This window comes from Salvelinus fontinalis, unplaced genomic scaffold (assembly GCF_029448725.1).
Source record: "Salvelinus fontinalis isolate EN_2023a unplaced genomic scaffold, ASM2944872v1 scaffold_0364, whole genome shotgun sequence".
Lineage (NCBI taxonomy): Eukaryota > Metazoa > Chordata > Actinopteri > Salmoniformes > Salmonidae > Salvelinus > Salvelinus fontinalis.
In genome coordinates this window covers 45500-62408 of record NW_026600573.1, presented here as the reverse complement: position 1 = coordinate 62408, position 16909 = coordinate 45500, and the positions used below count along the sequence as shown (strand labels likewise).

The following is a 16909-nucleotide window of genomic DNA, read 5'->3' as shown; positions in this document are numbered from 1 at the left end:
CGGAATGTCATATTTTTGTTCCAATATAAATCACGGACTTCTCAAGAAGGTAGAAAGAGCTTTTAATGTCAAAATAGAGCCGATCCATTCTATTCAAAATGACATACATTACATACAAGATAGTATCTATACATACATAGTCTATGTTAGACAGACAGAGAGGTTACATTTCAACTTCTGGAGGTTCTGCTTCTATCAAAACAAACAGTACAAAGTATGGCAGCTCACAGAGGGAGGAACACTTTAAAACTGCAGGGGGTGTTTTGAGTTTGTCTTCAAAGTGTGTGTCTTGACTCTCCGTGTGAGTGTGTGTGTTGGGTGAGATGTTTCTGGAGCGCAGACATCCACAGGTGAGGTACTGCATACTAGTGTGTGTGTGTGTGTGTCTCTGTGTGCCTGGCACTTGTCTCTGCGTGCCCATGTGTTTGCGTATCTGCATGCTCGTGTGTTTCTCTGTGTGTGTGTGTGTGTCTCTGTATGCTCGTGTGTCTCTGTGTGTGTGTGTGTGTCTCTGCGTACCCGTGTGTGTGTGTGTCTCTGCATGCCCGTGTGTCTGTGCGTGTGTCTCTCTCTCTGTGTGTGTGTGTGTGTGTGTGTGTGTTTGTGTTTGTGTTTGTGTTTGTGTTTGTGTGTGTGTGTGTGTGTGTGTGTCCATGTCTAGTTAGGGGAGATGGTCCTGGAGCGTAGACATCCACAGGTCAGGTACTGCATAGCCTTCATGCTAACGTGCATCAGGGGCCCCAGGTTGAACAACATATGGTAGAAGGCGTGCACTGACAGGCCGCCCGTCTCATCTGCATACTTCAGTGCCACGATGGGCGTGTACAGCGGGTTGGTAAGGTTCCGGAACCGTGCAGAACTGCCCTGCTCAATCACCTTCTTCGTACACTACAGGGGAGTGAGAGAGACTAGTTAGTGCACTGCTGGGGGAGGAAGAGAAGGAGAGAGAGACTAGTTAGTGCACTGCTGGGGGAGGAAGAGAAGGAGAGAGAGACTAGTTAGTGCACTGCTGGGGGAGGAAGAGAAGGAGAGAGAGACTAGTTAGTGTACTGCTGGGGGAGGAAGAGAAGGAGAGAGAGACTAGTTAGTGTACTGCTGGGGGAGGAAGAGAAGGAGAGAGAGACTAGTTAGTGTACTGCTGGTGGAGGAAGAGAAGGAGAGAGAGACTAGTTAGTGCACTGCTGGGGGAGGAAGAGAAGGAGAGAGAGACTAGTTAGTGTACTGCTGGGGGAGGAAGAGAAGGAGAGAGAGACTAGTTAGTGCACTGCTGGGGGAGGAAGAGAAGGAGAGAGAGACTAGTTAGTGTACTGCTGGGGGAGGAAGAGAAGGAGAGAGAGACTAGTTAGTGCACTGCTGGGGGAGGAAGAGAAGGAGAGAGAGACTAGTTAGTGTACTGCTGGGGGAGGAAGAGAAGGAGAGAGAGACTAGTTAGTGTACTGCTGGGGGAGGAAGAGAAGGAGAGAGAGACTAGTTAGTGCACTGCTGGGGGAGGAAGAGAAGGAGAGAGAGACTAGTTAGTGTACTGCTGGGGGAGGAAGAGAAGGAGAGAGAGACTAGTTAGTGCACTGCTGGGGGAGGAAGAGAAGGAGAGAGAGACTAGTTAGTGCACTGCTGGGGGAGGAAGAGAAGGAGAGAGAGACTAGTTAGTGCACTGCTGGGGGAGGAAAGGGAGAGAAAGACAGAGGGAGAGAGAGGGGGGGAGTAGAGAGAGAGACAGAGGGGGGGGAGTAGAGAGAGAGGGGGGTGGAGAGAGAGAGACAGAGGGGGGGGGGTAGAGAGAGAGACAGAGGGCGAGAGAGTAGGCGACACACACACTCAGACAGGTGGACTAACCCTGGCAATGTCATCGGGGGTCTGTCCTAGCGTCTCAAAGATGTCGACGGAGGAGGGCAGGTAGACGTTTTTAAAGTAGTTGACGGTATCGGCATCGGCCCCAGGGAACTCTTTCTGACGGACGTCCTGAATCATCTTAGATTCAAACTCTGTATGGACCGGGCCTGGCTCTATCATAGACATACTAGGGGGAGGAAGAGGAGGGAGAGAAGGGAGGGAGAGGAGGAAAGGAGGAAGGGAGAGGAGAGGGGAGAGGAGGGAGAGGATGAGAAGGAGGGAAAGAGGGACGGAGAGAGAAAAGAAAGAGGGGGAGAAGGAGAGAGAAAAGAAAGAAGGGGAGAAGAAGAGAGAAAAGAAAGAGGGGGAGAAGGAGGGAGAAAAGAAAGAGGGGGAGAAGGAGGGAGAAAAGAAAGAGGGGGAGAAGGAGGGAGAAAAGAAAGAGGGGGAGAAGGAGGGAGAAAAGAAAGAGGGGGAGAAGGAGAGAGAAAAGAAAGAGGGGGAGAAGGAGAGAGAAAAGAAAGAGGGGGAGAAGGAGAGAGAAAAGAAAGAGGGGGAGAAGGAGGGAAAGAGGGATGAGAGAGAAAAGAAAGAGGGGGAGAAGGAGAGGGAAAAGAAAGAGGGGGAGAAGGAGAGAGAAAAGAAAGAGGGGAGAAGGAGAGAGAAAAGAAAGAGGGGAGAAGGAGAAAGAAAAGAAAGAGGGGGAGAAGGAGAGAGAAAAGAAAGTGGGGGAGAAGGAGAGAGAAAAGAAAGTGGGGGAGAAGGAGAGAGAAAAGAAAGAGGGGGAGAAGGACAGAAGAGAGATCATGTTTTTAATCGTATGTTTTAATTGGTCCGTCCCGACAAAATATACATATTAAATAAAAAAATAAAGACATTAATTTTGGAAAACATAGCTAGCTGTGTTAGAGAGACTCACGTGACGTTAAACTTGAGCAGCTGTACAGCCAGACACTCACAAAACCCTTCCATTGCAAACTTAGAGGCAGCATACACGTCATTAAACACCACACCTGAGATCAGAGAGTAGTATTTCAGTATTTCATTAGGATCTCCACTACTACCACATCTGTTGACAAGCATTATGTAAAAACATTAAGAAATGGGTTTCATCCAATTTTCAAATGAACAACAGACATAATATTCTATGAAACAGCGATTTACATTGAATTTCTTCACATTACATAAAGTCCACCATTATATCATATTCAGAAACTGTTTATGATGTTGTACACGGAACCATTGTCATCCTTCACCATCAAAACATAGATGTAAACATCACCTTTTCTGTGTTTTCATGTTTGGTTCAGCAGATAGGACAGGAATACACACTGACCGGCTATGGCAGAATATAAAAATGGCCGCCACGGCCGCCAAGAGGCGTTTTTGCAATGCCTCCACGTCTGAACATTTTCAGGGCCTCAAACTGTACAAGTGTACCGAGTTTCGTGCTTTTATGAAAAAGTGAACATATCCCATTTGCCACATATCGCTTGGACCACTATGATGTGTGTCCCCTCCTCTTTTTCATATCAGCCAATAAATCAATAAATCAATCAATCAATCAAGCATAGTTCCGTACCCTGTAGTCCCATGACACTGCTGACCACTATGATGTGTCCTCCCTTCCTCTTCTTCATATCTGGCATCACCTCCTTGATCATCCGGATCACACCGAAGAAGTTGGTCTCAAACACACTCTTCATCTCAGCTATACTGATGCTTTCCACCGGTCCCACCAGACCTATACCTGCATTATTAACTAGAGAGAGAGAGGAGGAGGAGGGAGAGGAGAAGGAGGGGGAGAGAGAGGTGAGAGGGAGGAGAATGGGAGAGGTGGGAGGGAGTGGATGGGAGAAGGAGGGGGAGAGAGAGGTGGGAGGGAGGAGAATGGGAGAAGGAGAGAGAGGAGAATGGGAGGAGGATGGGAGAAAGAGGGGGAGAGAGAGATGAGAAGGGGCGAGATACGTGGGAACGAGTGGAAAGGAGAAGGATGGGGAGAGAGAGGTGAGAGGGAGAAGGAGGGGGGGAGGAGAGAGAAAAGAGGTAGAGAGGGGGAGGGAGGGAGAAAGCGGGGCGAGGGGGAGAAGAGAGAAGAAGGAATAGGGAAACAAGAAGGAAAGAGTGACACCCCTGTTCACATTGGTGATCAGAGCACTCTAGTCTCTTCAGTTGTGTTCCAGTAGTCACCACACAGAGGCAGTATAACCTAAGGCTTTAGCCCAGTCTCCCACTACACTGAGTTATAACCAGGCTTTAGCCCAGTCTATGACCTGGGCCTGTACAGTACGTATCAGCCGTACTCAATTAACGGACCGCGGTTCAGATCCGGATCAAAAAAAGGGTAAATACGCGGGTCCCTACCTTTTAGGAACTCAGTCGGGCTTTCAACTTACTGCTGTTGAGAGTTGTAATAGTAGAACGCACAAGGATGATGAATGACAATATCCCTTTGCCACCTAGGACCTTTGCCACCTAGGACCTTTGCCACCTAGGACCTTTGCCACCTAGGACCTTTGCCACCTAGGACCTTTGCCACCTAGGACCTTTGCCACCTAGGACCTTTGCCACCTAGGACCTTTGCCACCTAGGACCTTTGCCACCTAGGACCTTTGCCACCTAGGAAATGTGTGTGACCGGACCTTCTCAAATAGTAGTTGCAGTGGTGTATAAAGTACCCAGTTGTCATACTTGAGTAAAAGATACCTTAATAGAAAGTGAAAGTCACCCAGTAAAACACTACTTGAGTAAAAGTCTAAAAGTATTTGGTTTTAAATATACTTAAGTATCAAAAGTAAATGTAATTGCTAAAATATACTTCAGTATCAAACGTAAAAGTATAAATCATTTCAAATTCCTTATATTAAGCCAACCAGATGGCACCATGTTCTATTTTCTTTACGGGTAGCCAGGGGCAACACTCCACCACCCCAACATAACTTACAAACGAAACGTGTGTTTAGCTAGTCAGCCAGATCAGAGGCAGTATGGATGACCAGGCATGTTCTCTTGATAAGTGTGTGAATTAGACCATTTTCCTGTCCTGTTAAGCATTCAAAATGTAATGAGTACTTTTGGGTGTTAGGGGAAATGTATGGAGTAAAAAGTACATTATTTTCTTTAGGAATATAGTGAAGTAAAAGTTGTCAAAAATATGAATAGTAAAGCAAAGTAGAGATACCCCAAAAAACGACTTAAGTAGTACTTTAAAGTATTTTTACTTAAGTACTTTACACCACTGAATAGTTGAGTACCCCTGGTATACATCAAGCATCTAAGGAGCGATGATCTAGGATAAATGTTGCCTTCTAGAACACAATGAATAAGACGACATTGACAGGAGGGGGACATGATCCTAGATCAGCACTCATAGCCTGAGACACATGATACATATGGCCCTGAACTGAGGTCAGTTTTACTGTGGCCTCTCCGGTCTCTCAATGAACTATGATTTGAACTGAGGTCAGTTTTGCATGGTTTATCCCTAATGGTTAAGGTCAGGGTTGAGGGAGGTTAAGATAGATGTGCGTAAGAGATGTATAGTTGAGAACGTACAACAACACATAGTCTACCCCGGTTCTATTCCAGGCTGAATCGCAGCGGTCTAAGGCACTGCATCTCAGTGCTAGAGGTGTCACTACAGACCCTGGTTTGATTCCAGGCTGTATCACAACCGGCCCATGATTGGAAGTCCAACAGGGCGGCGCACAATTTGCCCAGCATCGTCCGGGTTTGGCCGGTGTAGGCCGTCATTGTAAATAAGAATTTGTTCTTAAACTGACTTGCCTAGTTAAATAAAGATACTTATTTTTTTTTATTTTTTAGATAATGGGCTCTGGTTTATAGATTTTTTTGATTTTCAAATCCTAAATGTGTTCCTTAGTTATGGTCTGTTTTATTTTGACAGAAGTGTTGCCTTGCGTCATAAAAACAAAGGTTGTTCCTTCCTGAGTACATAGAGAATAGGTTGCCATTTGGGACACAGCCCTTCAGAGAAGTCCATAGATCACAAAGGTTGTTCCTTACTGAGTACGTCTACATGTCTGTCCTTGATTCCGTTGATACACTGTTTGACTGACTCGTCCGTACACACGTCCAACACAGCTAGAGAGAGGCTCTTCCCGTACGCATCACCTGCTGCCTCCACCAGCTTGTCTTTACGCTTCAGGTCTCGCATGGTGGCAATGACTGTAGAGAGAGAGAGAGGAGAGGGGCGAGAGGGGAGTGGGAGAGAGAGAGATTTGGAGGGAGAGCGAGAGAGAGAGAAGGGGAAGAGAGAGAGGGAGTGGCGGAGAGAGAAAGGGAGGTTTGTAAACAAAGAGAAAGAGAGGGAGAGAGATGTACAGAGAGAGAGAAATGAAAGGGAGGGAGGGAGACATGGAGAGAGAGAGAGAGAGAGAGAGTGAGAGAGAGAGATTAGGGTCAAACAGAGTTCACTGGATTAAACCTGATAATGAGTAAACAGAAATTACACTGTGTGTGTGTGTGTGTGTGTGTGTGTGTGTGTGTGTGTGTGTGTGTGTGTGTGTGTGTGTGTGTGTGTGTGTGTGTGTGTGTGTGTGTGTGTGTGTGTTTGAGCACGTAAGTGTGTGTAATACATTGGTGTTAAACAGAAGTTACAAACCCTGCATGTAAGTGCATGTTTGAGTATGGAATGTTTATATTATTTGTGTGAGTGTGGGTGGGTGGGGTTTTCTATTCTGTGTGTGTGTGTGTGTGTGTGTGTGTGTGTGTGTGTGTGTGTGTGTGTGTGTGTGTGTGTGTGTGTGTGTGTGTGTGTGTGTGTGTGTGTGTGTGTGTGTGTGTGTGTGTGTGTGTGTGTGTGTGTGTGTGTGGAATGTGTATGTTGAGAGGTGAGGAGGAGAGGAAAGGGCGGGGGGGAAACCACATTCTATAAGATATTATAATAATAATAATAATAATAATAATAATAATACCAAAGGACTGAATTTACTTTCTAGCTGGCTATTGTTGATCTTCGTAGCTATTTCTCACCTCTCTCCCCTCCTTCCTTCTCCCTCCCCCTCTCCTTCCTTCTCCCTCCCCCTCTCCTTCCTTCTCCCTCTCCCTCTCCTTCCTTCTCCCTCCCCCTCTCCTTCCTTCTCCCTCCCCCTCCTTCCTTCTCCCTCCCCCTCTCCTTCCTTCTCCCTCCCCCTCTCCCCCTCTCCTTCTTTATGGAGACCTTTTCCCTCCCCCTCTCCTCCTTTCCTTCTTTATGGAAACCTTTTCACGCCCCCTCTCCCCTCCCTCCTCTCCTTCTTTATGGAGACCTTTTCCAGGTCGGTCTCTTCTTGTAGCACATTATGATGTTCATATGACAGTTCATTCAGGGTGAAAAAACACACACACACACACACACACACACACACACACACACACACACACACACACACACACACACACACACACACACACACACACACACACACACACACACACACACACACACACCTAACAATAGGCAGGTAGCCTTGAGGTTAGAGAGGGAAGGAGGATGAGTTGATGTCCAAGGACCATTTAGCTCCATCAAAAGATTGAGATCCTTTTATTCATCATCTGTATACAAGGTCAAACCGAAATGTGACTTCCAATTCATCCAATCAATTCATCCAATTCATCCAATCAATTCATCCAATCAATTCATCCAATCAATTCACCCAATCAATTCACCCAATCAATTCACCCAATCAATTCACCCAATCAATTCACCCAATCCGTCCAATAAATTCACCCAATAAATTCATCCAATCAATTCATCCAATCAATTCATTCAATCAATTCATTCAATTCATCCAATCAATTCATCCAATTCATCCAATCAGTTCATCCAATTCATCCAATCAATTCATTCAATTCATCCAATCAATTCATCCAATCAATTCATCCAATCAATTCATCCAATCAATTCATCCAATCAATTCATCCCAACCACTCTGAAAGACACACGATGTTACATTTTAATTTGACTAGTTTCTCACAGCAGGAAAACAATCCTGCAGCAACAGGAAATTTGAATTATTATGTGGATTATGATTAATTTAACTTTTTGTAGTAGTTGATACGTTTATAGATTTACAGTGGAAATTACAAACTTTAGAAGTCCCTCAAAAATATCAAATTAAGAATTTTCTGCTGTGCAGGAAAATTCCCTGCGAAAACAGAGTGATCAAATTCAGATAGGACACCTGTATACAGGTTGGAGAGGTTGGAGCAGGGGGCTGCCACACTGGGCGCCCGTGGAGCAGTTGTGGGGGGGTTAGGAGCCTTGCTCAAGGGTACAACGACAGGCAACGGCATCTGGGATTTCATTCCAGCAACTCCCGGGTCCCGTCAGACCCCGGGATTCGAACCGTATAACTAGATCTATGTCAGCTAACTATCTGATGGACCGCTCAGTATCATCCCAGGGGCCGGCGCCAGACCACGGACCACAGGTTGCGTATCGCTGGTCTACATCTAACTGTGTATACCACATGGTTCTGAGTATCCTATACTATCCTACCCTACTCTATACATAACAATTAACCCTATACAGGTTAATATCTACCACATGGTTCTGAGTATCCTATACAATCCTATACTACTCTATACATAACAATTAACCCTATACAGGTTAATATCTACCACATGGTTCTGAGTATCCTATACAATCCTATACTACTCTATACATAACAATTAACCCTATACAGGTTAATATCTACCACATGGTTCTGAGTATCCTATACAATCCTATACTACTCTATACATAACAATTAACCCTATACAGGTTAATATCTACCACATGGTTCTGAGTATCCTATACTACTCTATACATAACAATTAACCCTATGCGTCCCTACATTATACCACATGGTTCTGAGTAACGCACAGCTGATTCCACTAGTGAAAGGTTTAACGATGTGTTGATTAGTGGAATCAACTGAATAGTGTTGAGGATTAAAACAACCACATGTTCACCCCTCAGAACCAGGATTAAAACACACTGTCTTATACTGTTCTATAGATAGCAGCCAGACGGCCCTGAACTACCTGTACCTCACGTGTCTGCTGTCTGATTTAGCCCTGGCACCGTGGGTTGATCTTATTATGGGGCTAGCTTAGCGTTAGCACCAAGAATACCCATCCCACCCTACCCTCTGGCTCGCCCGCGGCCCAGGATGAGGCCTCTAAGTGGGGGAGTAAGCGGCCCAGCCAGGGCCCCTCCTGGAGGTTTAGGTATCGTCCACCAGGCATTATGACACTGAGAGCAGTGGTAATGCTACTACTCTAACTGATTGGTCTCAGGTTAAGCAGGGATGAGACATAATAACCATGATGTGTAACTTACATACACACTCTTACGTACACAGAGACTTACATAGCCCAGACTGCAGACAGACATGTAACCATGCTATGTGTTATAATCTGTTATGTTCTTACGTACACAGAGCCTTACATAGCCCAGACTGCAGACAGACATGTAACCATGCTATGTGTTATAATCTGTTATGTTCTTACGTACACAGAGCCTTACATAGCCCAGACTGCAGACAGACAACCATGTAACCATGCTATGTGTTATAAGCTGCTATGTTCTTACGTACACAGAGCCTTACATAGCCCAGACTGCAGACAGACAAACATGTAACCATGCTATGTGTTATAACCTGCTATGCTCTTATGTACACAGAGCCTTACATAGCCCAGACTGCAGACAGACAACCATGTAACCATGCTATGTGTTATAACCTGCTATGCTCTTACGTACACAGAGCCTTACATAGCCCAGACTGCAGACAGACATGTAACCATGCTATGTGTTATAACCTGCTATGTTCTTACGTACACAGAGCCTTACATAGCCCAGACTGCAGACAGACAATCATGTAACCATGCTATGTGTTATAACCTGCTATGATCTTACGTACACAGAACCTTACATAGCCCAGACTGCAGACAGACAATCATGTAACCATGCTATGTGTTATAACCTGCTATGATCTTACGTACACAGAGCCTTACATAGCCCAGACTGCAGACAGACAAACATGTAACCATGCTATGTGTTGAAACCTGCTGTGTAAGTGTTCTCTCCAATGTGTATCAGTGGTTTCACCTGCTATGTAAGTGATGTATGTTGTGTACCAGTGTTATAACCTGCCATGTAAGTGATCTATGTTGTGTACCAGTGTTATAACCTGCTATGTAAGTGATCTATGTTGTGTACCAGTGTTATAACCTGCTATGTAAGTGATGTATGTTGTGTACCAGTGGTACAACCTGCTATGTAAGTGATCTATGTTGTGTACCAGTGTTATAACCTGCTGTGTAAGTGTTGATACCTGCTGTGTAAGTGTTGATACCTGCTGTGTAAGTGTTGAAACCTGCTGTGTAAGTGTTGAAACCTGCTGTGTAAGTGCTGAAACCTGCTGTGTAAGTGCTGAAACCTGCTGTGTTGAAACCTGCTGTGTAAGTGTTGAAACCTGCTGTGTAAGTGTTGAAACCTGCTGTGTAAGTGCGGAAACCTGCTGTGTAAGTGCTGAAACCTGCTGTGTAAGTGCTGAAACCTGCTGTGTTGAAACCTGCTGTGTAAGTGTTGAAACCTGCTGTGTAAGTGTTGATACCTGCTGTGTAAGTGTTGATACCTGCTGTGTAAGTGTTGAAACCTGCTGTGTAAGTGTTGAAACCTGCTGTGTAAGTGTTGATACCTGCTGTGTAAGTGTTGAAACGTGCTGTGTAAGTGTTGAAACCTGCTGTGTAAGTGCTGAAACCTGCTGTGTAAGTGTTGATACCTGCTGTGTAAGTGTTGATACCTGCTGTGTAAGTGTTGAAACCTGCTGTGTAAGTGTTGATACCTGCTGTGTAAGTGTTGAAACCTGCTGTGTTGAAACCTGCTGTGTAAGTGTTGAAACCTGCTGTGTAAGTGCTGAAACCTGCTGTGTAAGTGCTGAAACCTGCTGTGTAAGTGTTGATACCTGCTGTGTAAGTGTTGATACCTGCTGTGTAAGTGTTGATACCTGCTGTGTAAGTGTTGATACCTGCTGTGTAGGTGTTGAAACCTGCTGTGTAAGTGCTGAAACCTGCTGTGTAAGTGTTGAAACCTGCTGTGTTGAAACCTGCCGTGTAAGTGCTGATACCTGCTGTGTAAGTGTTGAAACCTGCTGTGTAAGTGTTGATACCTGCTGTGTAAGTGTTGAAACCTGCTGTGTAAGTGTTGATACCTGCTGTGTAAGTGTTGAAACCTGCTGTGTAAGTGCTGAAACCTGCTGTGTAAGTGTTGAAACCTGCTGTGTAAGTGTTGAAACCTGCTGTGTAAGTGTTGATACCTGCTGTGTAAGTGTCACATGGCACCCTATTCCCTACATAGTATTGACCGAAGACTTTTCATTTTTTTAAATTAATTTCTAACAATTTAAAAATATATACATAATTCCACTTTGACACTATGGGATATTGTGTGTAGGCCAGTGACCAAACATCTAAACTGTATACATTTTAAATACAGGCTGTAACACAACATGTGGAACAAGTCAAAGGGTGTGTGAATACTTCCTGAAGGCACTGGCGGTTACTCTCTTACCGTGAAAGCGCTGTTTCTCGTCCTTAGCAAGCATCACCGCCATCCTCAGCCCGATCCCGGAGGAGCAACCGGTGATTAGCACCACTTTTTGTCCTGAGTTCGCCATGGCTCTCCTAACGTTTTCCCCTTAACGTTCAAACAACTAACGTCGCTTCTCTCCTCTTTCCAGTTGGCACATCGGGAATGAGCAAGCAGCAGCGCAAGCAAGATGACAGGGGCTTTGCGTTGAGAGCCACTGTAAGCGGATAACACGCACGCACGCACGCACACACACACACACACACACACGGCGCTCCAGAGTCACATGGACTACACAGACCTGCGCGAAGATTATCTAACCCGTAGGCTACACTGTCGGTTGGTCACCTGGTGTGGCCTCCCCACCTCTTCTGTTGAGCTCGGTAGAACAGTAATGACTAAGCCTGGGGCCTGGGCCTGGGGCCTGGGCCTGGGGCCTGGGCCTGGGCCTGGGCCTGGGCCTGGGCCTGGGCCTGGGCCTGGGCCTGGGCCTGGGCCCCCCCCCCTGTCACGGCCGTCGAAGGAAGAGGACCCAAGCGTAGCGTTGTGAGCGTACATATTCCTTTTAGTTAGAAATGACGCCGACATAAACAATACAAAACAACCGTGAAGCTTAAGGGCTGTGTGCCACAAACAAAGTTAACTTCCCACAAAGAAAGGAGGGAAAAGGGCTACCTAAGTATGGTTCCCAATCAGAGACAACATAGACAGCTGTCCCTGATTGAGAACCATACCCGGCCAAAACATAGAAATACAAAATCATAGAAAAACAAAACATAGAATGCCCACCCCAAATCACACCCTGACCAAACCAAATAGAGACATAAAAAGGCTCTCTAAGGTCAGGGCATGACAGAAGCATGCATGATGCAAGCTTTAAAGGAAAGTATGACGTGAAATATGACGCAACCATGTAAAAAATTATGAACAATTTCATGAAATCAATGGCGGCCATTATTTTAATCTGTACTTTACTTTACTATTTATATTATTGCCAACTTTTACTTTTACTTCACTACATTCCTAAAGAAAATAATATACTTTTTACTCCATACATTATCCCTGACACCCAAAAGTACTCGTTACATTTTGACAGGATAATGGTCCATTTCACTCACTTATCAAGAGAACATGTGGTCATCCCTGTTGCCTCTGATCTGGCGGACTCACTAAATACAAACGCTTTGTTTGAAAATTATGTGTTGGAGTGTGCCGTTGGTTATCCGTCAATAAAAAGAAAACATCTAAAATAAATGGTTGGTTTATGGGCTTGTAAGTAAGCATTTCACTGTAAGGTCTACACTTGTTGTATTCAGCGCACATGACAAATACAATTTGATTTGATTTTAAATGTGCCTTCTAGTTTGCTTAATATAAGGATTTTGAAATGATTTATTGTCACGACCGCGTTGACATGAATGAGAGGACCAAGGCGCAACATGATTTGAATACATCTTTTTTAATAGCAACGACGAAGATGAACACTACACACTTATACAACACTAACGAAAACAACAAACGATCGTGAAAACTTCAAACGTAAGTGCACACACAAACTACTTACGTCGAACTATACAGATACACAAACAATGACCCACAAACAGCTAAAGCCTATGGCCGCCTTAAATATGGCTCCCAATTAGAGACAACCGAAATCAGCTGTCTCTAATTGAGAACCCATTCCGGCCACCATAGACTTTCCTAGAACTGCACCCAACATAGACACAGCTAGACACATACACTCAACACCAAACCATAAACTACACCAAACACCCCCTCTACCATATAATACCCCAAAATACACACATACCCCATGTCACACCCTGACCTAACTAAAATAATAAATAAAACAAATAATACTAAGGCCAGGGCGTGACATTTATACTTTTATTTTTGATACTTAAGTATATTTAAAAACAAATACTTTTTTTACTTTTACTCAAGTAGTATTTTACTGGGTGACTTTTACTTGAGTCATTTTCTATTAAGGTATCTTTACTTTTACTCAAGTATGACAATTGGGTACTTTTTCTACCATTGTAAGTCAATAGGGCTAACTGGCTAGCTACTAGTACTGTTAGCTAGCCAGATAGCTACGAAGAATTGAAATATATCTAGCATAATATTCGTTTTAGGTCATTTTTGCCTGTTTAACTAGCTGGTTAGCCAGATTATTACGATTCACACATCTAGCTGATAATTATGAAGTAAAACATTTGCTTTGTTGCCGTTGTTCTGGCTGGAGGTTTCAGTGATTGAGGAGGTGAAGCATAAGGTAATACAGTAGGGGGTGTGCGAGTACTTCTCAAATGTTTTGCTTTATGCATTCCCCACACTCTCGTCTTTCACAAGAACGTACTCAAGAGAATGTGATCGGAGAATACACACATACTCTAGCATGAGAGTGTGGAGTACGGAAATATGCGTATTGAGAAACACCCTGAGTTTACAGAACAGTATGCTGCTTACACTATGAAACACCCTGAGTTTACAGAACAGTATGCTGCCTACACTATGAAACACCCTGAGTTTACAGAACAGTATGCTGCCTACACTATGAAACACCCAGAGTTTACAGAACAGTATGCTGCCTACACTATGAAACACCCTGAGTTTACAGAACAGTATGCTGCCTACACTATGAAACACCCTGAGGTTACAGAACAGTATGCTGCCTACACTATGAAACACCCAGAGTTTACAGAACAGTATGCTGCCTACACTATGAAACACCCTGAGTTTACAGAACAGTATGCTGCCTACACTATGAAACACCCTGAGTTTACAGAACAGTATGCTGCCTACACTATGAAACACCCTGAGTTTACAGAACAGTATGCTGCCTACACTATGAAACACCCTGAGTTTACAGAACAGTATGCTGCCTACACTATGAAACACCCTGAGTGTACAGAACAGTATGCTGCCTACACTATGAAACACCCTGAGTTTACAGAACAGTATGCTGACTGAACTATTAAACACTCTGAGTTTACAGAACAGTATGCTACCTACACTATGAAACACCCTGAGTTTACAGAACAGTATGCTGCCTACACTATGAAACACCCTGAGTGTACAGAACAGTATGCTGCCTACACTATGAAACACCCTGAGTTTACAGAACAGTATGCTGACTGAACTATTAAACACTCTGAGTTTACAGAACAGTATGCTACCTACACTATGAAACACCCTGAGTTTACAGAACAGTATGCTGCCTACAATATTAAACATGGAAGGTTTTAGGCGACACTGATTACGAATACAATTATTCATATATTTTTTTATTGTTACAGTAAAGTAGTTTTACGTTTTTTAATTACAACTTTTTAAAAATGTGTAATAATGCTGAAAACATAAACTTACCTAAATAAAATAAACCGTTATCTTTGAACAAATTGTGCTCGTCACTGCCTGATTAGAATATCTACTAGGCTACTCAGGCAGAGGCGCAACTTTTGCTGGGGACAGTGGGGGACATTGCATTGTTGTCCTCCCCAGTTTTATCATTGGAATGTGATACTGTTTCCGAGCGGTCGGGTAGGCTGTTTGGAGTGTTTATCCGACAGGGTAAATAATAATAATAACAATTATGTCCCCCACTTATTAAACCAAAGTTGCGCCCCTGGGTTACTGTTTGATAATATAATATATGAATATGTTGGCCTAGGTTGAACATTTAGACATGATTAATATAATATATGAATATGTTGACCTAGGTTGAACATTTAAACATGACTAATATAATATATGAATATGTTGACCTAGGTTGAACATTTAGACATGATTAATATAATATATGAATATGTTGGCCTAGGTTGAACATTTAGACATGATTAATATAATATATGAATATGTTGACCTAGGTTGAACATTTAAACATGACTAATATAATATATGAATATGTTGACCTAGGTTGAACATTTAGACATGATTAATATAATATATGAATATGTTGACCTAGGTTGAACATTTAAACATGACTAATATAATATATGAATATGTTGGCCTAGGTTGAACATTTAGACATTGCTTTTCTGGCAGTTTTTTTTAACCTGAATGTATCTTGTGTTTTTAATGAATTTTAACCTGATACCTTTTCAGACCACATTTATTAATCACTTTCAGATGTTTATATTAGATGAAAACTGCCCAGACACCTCTTACAGTATCTCCGGTTGATCCTTGTAGTGAAGCAGTATTGAAAGGACTGAGGTTTGGCGCCACCTTGTGGCCTAGGTATCTCATTACAGAGGAAAACAGAAAGTCATGTAAGAAACTCAATAACGACGAGATGGTCTTGTCTCTGTCCTAACAATGGGAGTTGTTGTCCCAAAGGCGGGAAGGCAGACAATCTGCTTATCGTGGACAGATTTTGACGAGAGTGAACCCTCTCGCTTTGCCTCTTCCTCTCTGTTTATGTCTAGAAATATGTCACAATACAGATATGACATCATCGTTTTAGAACTAGGCCTACGGGACCACAGTTTTCAAAACAACCAATCAACACAATTTACCAATCAACACAATCAACTTTATCCCATTTTTTTTATATTGCCAGCGTCTTGGGATCACGTAGAACTAAACTGTGCTCATGCAGATAGTAGCCTATAACGAGATTAAGATACAATATGACAAATTTAGCAAACGAGACGTAAGTGCATGGAGGCCACCATCTTGCCTGTCCACCATAGATTTGGATTGATTCAATCGATTGAAATGTATTTTATTTTTATACATATTTCATTGACAAGACACACACACACACACACACACACACACACACACACACACACACACACACACACACACACACACACACACACACACACACACACACACACACACACACACACACACACACACACACACACACACACACACACACACACACACGTTTAAAACGCCCTACCTGAGGGAAGAGGGTAGGGCACCTGGGAACTATATCTACAGCAGGGAAAGGGGGAAAGTGTGTGTCTTGTCACCTGGATACCTGCTGGGTCCTCACATCGCAACATGTTTATGTGCTTGCGTCCAAAATGGCACCTTATTCCCTATGTAGTGCACTACTTTTGACCAGGGCCCAACACACCTTATTCCCTGTGTAGTGCACTACTTTTGACCAGAGCCCAACACACCCTATTCCATGTGTAGTGCATTACTATTGACAAGGGCCCAACACACCCTATTCCCTGTGTAGTGCATTACTATTGACAAGGGCCCTATGAGGGATAGGGTGCCATTTGGGACAGAAGCCTGTGGGTGTTAAAGAGGGAGGGAGAGGGAAAGAGGGAGGGAGAGAAATATCTAGAGAGTTAGACATACACAGACAGACAGACAGACAGACAGACAGACAGACAGACAGACAGACAGACAGACAGACAGACAGACAGACAGACAGACAGACAGACAGACAGACAGACAGACAGACAGACAGACAGATATCTATAAAGGAGGAAGAGAAAGAGAGATAATTACATTTGATGATATGAGCTACAA

The 16909-nt window shown here is 43.7% G+C and overlaps 1 protein-coding gene across 1 annotated transcript; it reads right to left on the bottom strand.

The window, feature by feature from the left end:
* Positions 1 to 85: 85 nt before the first annotated feature.
* LOC129845768 (retinol dehydrogenase 8-like) lies at positions 86 to 11627 on the bottom strand. Its single transcript, XM_055913670.1, has 6 exons — positions 11390 to 11627; positions 5857 to 6018; positions 3413 to 3592; positions 2750 to 2843; positions 1834 to 2017; positions 86 to 888 (listed from the first exon to the last, which is right to left on the bottom strand). The coding sequence occupies exons 1-6, from the start codon at positions 11493 to 11495 to the stop codon at positions 658 to 660; spliced, it is 957 nt and encodes a 318-aa protein (XP_055769645.1). The 5' UTR covers positions 11496 to 11627; the 3' UTR covers positions 86 to 657.
* Between the last annotated feature and the right edge of the window lie 5282 nt (positions 11628 to 16909).